Source organism: Pinus tabuliformis, chromosome 1_1, assembly GCF_031772625.1.
Source record: "Pinus tabuliformis cultivar Carrire ecotype Pingquan chromosome 1_1, CPIR1, whole genome shotgun sequence".
Taxonomy (NCBI): Eukaryota; Viridiplantae; Streptophyta; class Pinopsida; order Pinales; family Pinaceae; genus Pinus; species Pinus tabuliformis.
Genome location: NC_142297.1, coordinates 850,030,071 through 850,032,760, shown reverse-complemented (window position 1 = coordinate 850,032,760; position 2,690 = coordinate 850,030,071). Strand labels below are relative to the sequence as shown.

The 2,690-nt window shown below is 37.2% G+C and overlaps 1 protein-coding gene across 1 annotated transcript; it reads right to left on the bottom strand.

The window, feature by feature from the left end:
• Positions 1 to 431: 431 nt before the first annotated feature.
• Positions 432 to 1,103, bottom strand: LOC149216939 (uncharacterized). The gene has a single exon (XM_089390087.1). The coding sequence runs from the start codon at positions 1,101 to 1,103 to the stop codon at positions 432 to 434; it is 672 nt and encodes a 223-aa protein (XP_089246213.1).
• Positions 1,104 to 2,690: the final 1,587 nt, after the last annotated feature.

The following is a 2,690-nucleotide window of genomic DNA, read 5'->3' as shown; positions in this document are numbered from 1 at the left end:
CATCTTCACTCTGTCTACCAAACACACTAATACGTGCCTCCCTTGCTTGGTCTGATGCAAGTCGTGCATTAATTGCTTCATTTTCATCCGCCATCCAACCCCGGAAATTCTTAAACTTCCTTACTGCCATGGTCAGATTTAGTACATTGTCGGGCACGATGCTATGAATAGCCTCCATAAGTTTCTCACTGGAAGGAAAGAAGCCTCTCAACATCATGGATAGGAGGTATGCAGACAAAAATGATGCAAGAATCTAGAGCTTCTCTTCTTCCGTTTTCAACACATGGGAACTCTGGATGATCTCTTCTTTTGGGAAAGGCTTTGCAGATCTATATGGTTCAACAGTTGATGAGACCTTCCAGCAATCAATTCATTTGCTTTGTCATACAATTGCTCAAACCTTACCGTAACTATAGGGTCCAGAGATTTCCTTAAAGAGTGCTCCGGAATGCATCTCTTACACTTGCCCTTAAAACCCCAGTTCTTGCACTTGGCTTGGCGCTGCAACAAGGGAAGGAGGTATCAAAGTATTCTCCTCTCCCGATGGGCTTGGAAGCATGTATAAACATGGAATTTCCGACTACCAGCCAGCTCAAGTTCGGTAGGCAGGAATCGTTAATGAGGGACGGCAACAACCAGAGTCTGGTATATTTACGTTCTCGCAGACCAAGTCCGGCTTCCTTTATTTTGGATTTTGAAACAAACGTCTCTACGCCTTCATCCAATGAGTTCAGTCTTACAATTTCCTGAATACAATTAACATCCACCTGCAAAATTTCATTTTTTACTTCTTGGCCCACAAGGATTTGATCGTCTATATTAAACAGATCTATGGCAGGAACCTGAAGGTTGTTGGGCATAGAGGAATCGAATAAAGTATAAATTTGACAGAGAAATCTCTGTGATTTCCTAGCAGCACAGACTACCGCAGCAACAATATCTTCTTGAGACGCGGTGTTCATTTTACGCCTGTTGTCGACAAAAAACATCGCGATAGAGATGCTCTTATAAGCAACTGCAATGGTGTTGCTTACTAGCAAGAGCTTCCCGGTCCTTATTTCTTGGGTGGCGTAGATTCCTCGGCCGCGACTGTCTTTGGTCATCTTGATCTCCACAGAATCCACGAAATCGGCAACTCTCGGAGGAGAAAATGAACAGAATTTAATCCACCAACCAGATGATGCAGACTATTTCAGCAAGAGGAAGAAAATTATGTCGGGGGAGTGGCTGATGAAACTTCTGGGTATGGACGGGCTCTGCTCCTTAGCCAGGCTGCTATGAGAGCGAATACCAGAGCAGGGATAACAAAATATTTGCACGCCAGTTTGAAATTGTTTAGGATTTCAATTAATTTCAAAAAAATTGGGTGCCATTGCCAATTTGAAATAGTGAACGAGGAGGTTTGAAATCGTAAATGATGAGGTGGCATTGAGATTCAAACTGCATTAACCAACTGATGTGATAGAAGTATGAATTATGGAGCTGTGTGGGTCAGAGCGATTAAATCGAGCCGCTGAAGTTGAAACCGTGAACCTTGCCAGAAAGACGATGGCCATGTATGGGTATGCATATTAAGAAGGCCATACACCAAGCCAATCATTGGCTTGGTGACTTGTTTTTAAGAATTGTTTTCATGGAAGTCTGACAGATATACCTCTTAAGGTGCATTAAATATCTTTTAGCATAGGAAATATTGCTAGCCAAAAGCTATGGGGCTTTTAACTCTGGATTCATGTTGCTAAGGCCCCGGGACGAAAACGTAGCGATCGTCGGTGCATAGGAGGTCATGTATACAATTCCGAAAAATGAATGGTCTCACGACATTTTTTTTAATATTTTAATTATATAAATTTAATGAATCTTAATTAAATTCCAAATAAAATTAATAAAAATATTATGAAAATAGAAGACATATAAATATGCCTTAAAACAAAGTGTTTATTGCAAAGCAACATCTAATTTTTTTTCTTTTCACAAGAGATATTAGAATTTTTAGTTAGAATGGGAAGATATAATTTTTGGTAACACTATGAAATATAATTGTTTAAAATGTGTTTTTGATATACAAATAAATTCAACCTTATCTGACACACTTGATCTCTATAATTTACACAATTTAAATTGACAATTTGAAGAAATCCCTAAAATATTTTATGTAAACTTGGAAAAAAAAGAAAGAAAAAGTCTAACAATTGGACTACTATCTTTCTACATCATGTGAAGAGGTCTACTATCACAATGTTATCCAAGATGGACAAAGGAAAAAAAAAACTAAGTGCTACAGTTAAGCACTCACAAATAATTCATAATAGCACAAAACAAATCATGCAATAACATATAATAGAGTATATGCTCTCTAACTAGAATTCACTGAATTGCTTAAGAGTGCATGATTAAATAGATCTAAGAAAAACTTATGAATAATCCTCTAAAAGGATCTTGGAGAATCCTATAGAAGGATCTTTAGAATTCTAATGATGTTCCTGAACTATGACTATACTATAAAGTGTATGATAATAGAGAGTAATTAACATATCCCAACACTCCCTTTAATTAGAACCACTAGTTCCTCCTAGTTTAAGTCTTGGTACGCTTATAATACCTAAATCAATTAAAAATTTGTTTTACTTTTTCATACTGGTGTAGGTTGTATTAGATTTTATGATGTATAAACTTTTTTTTCCTTTTGC

What these genes read in the sequence shown, in the direction of transcription:
- LOC149216939 (XM_089390087.1), bottom strand. Translation starts at nt 1,103, where the DNA reads ATGACCAAAGACAGTCGCGGCCGAGGAATCTACGCCACCCAAGAAATA.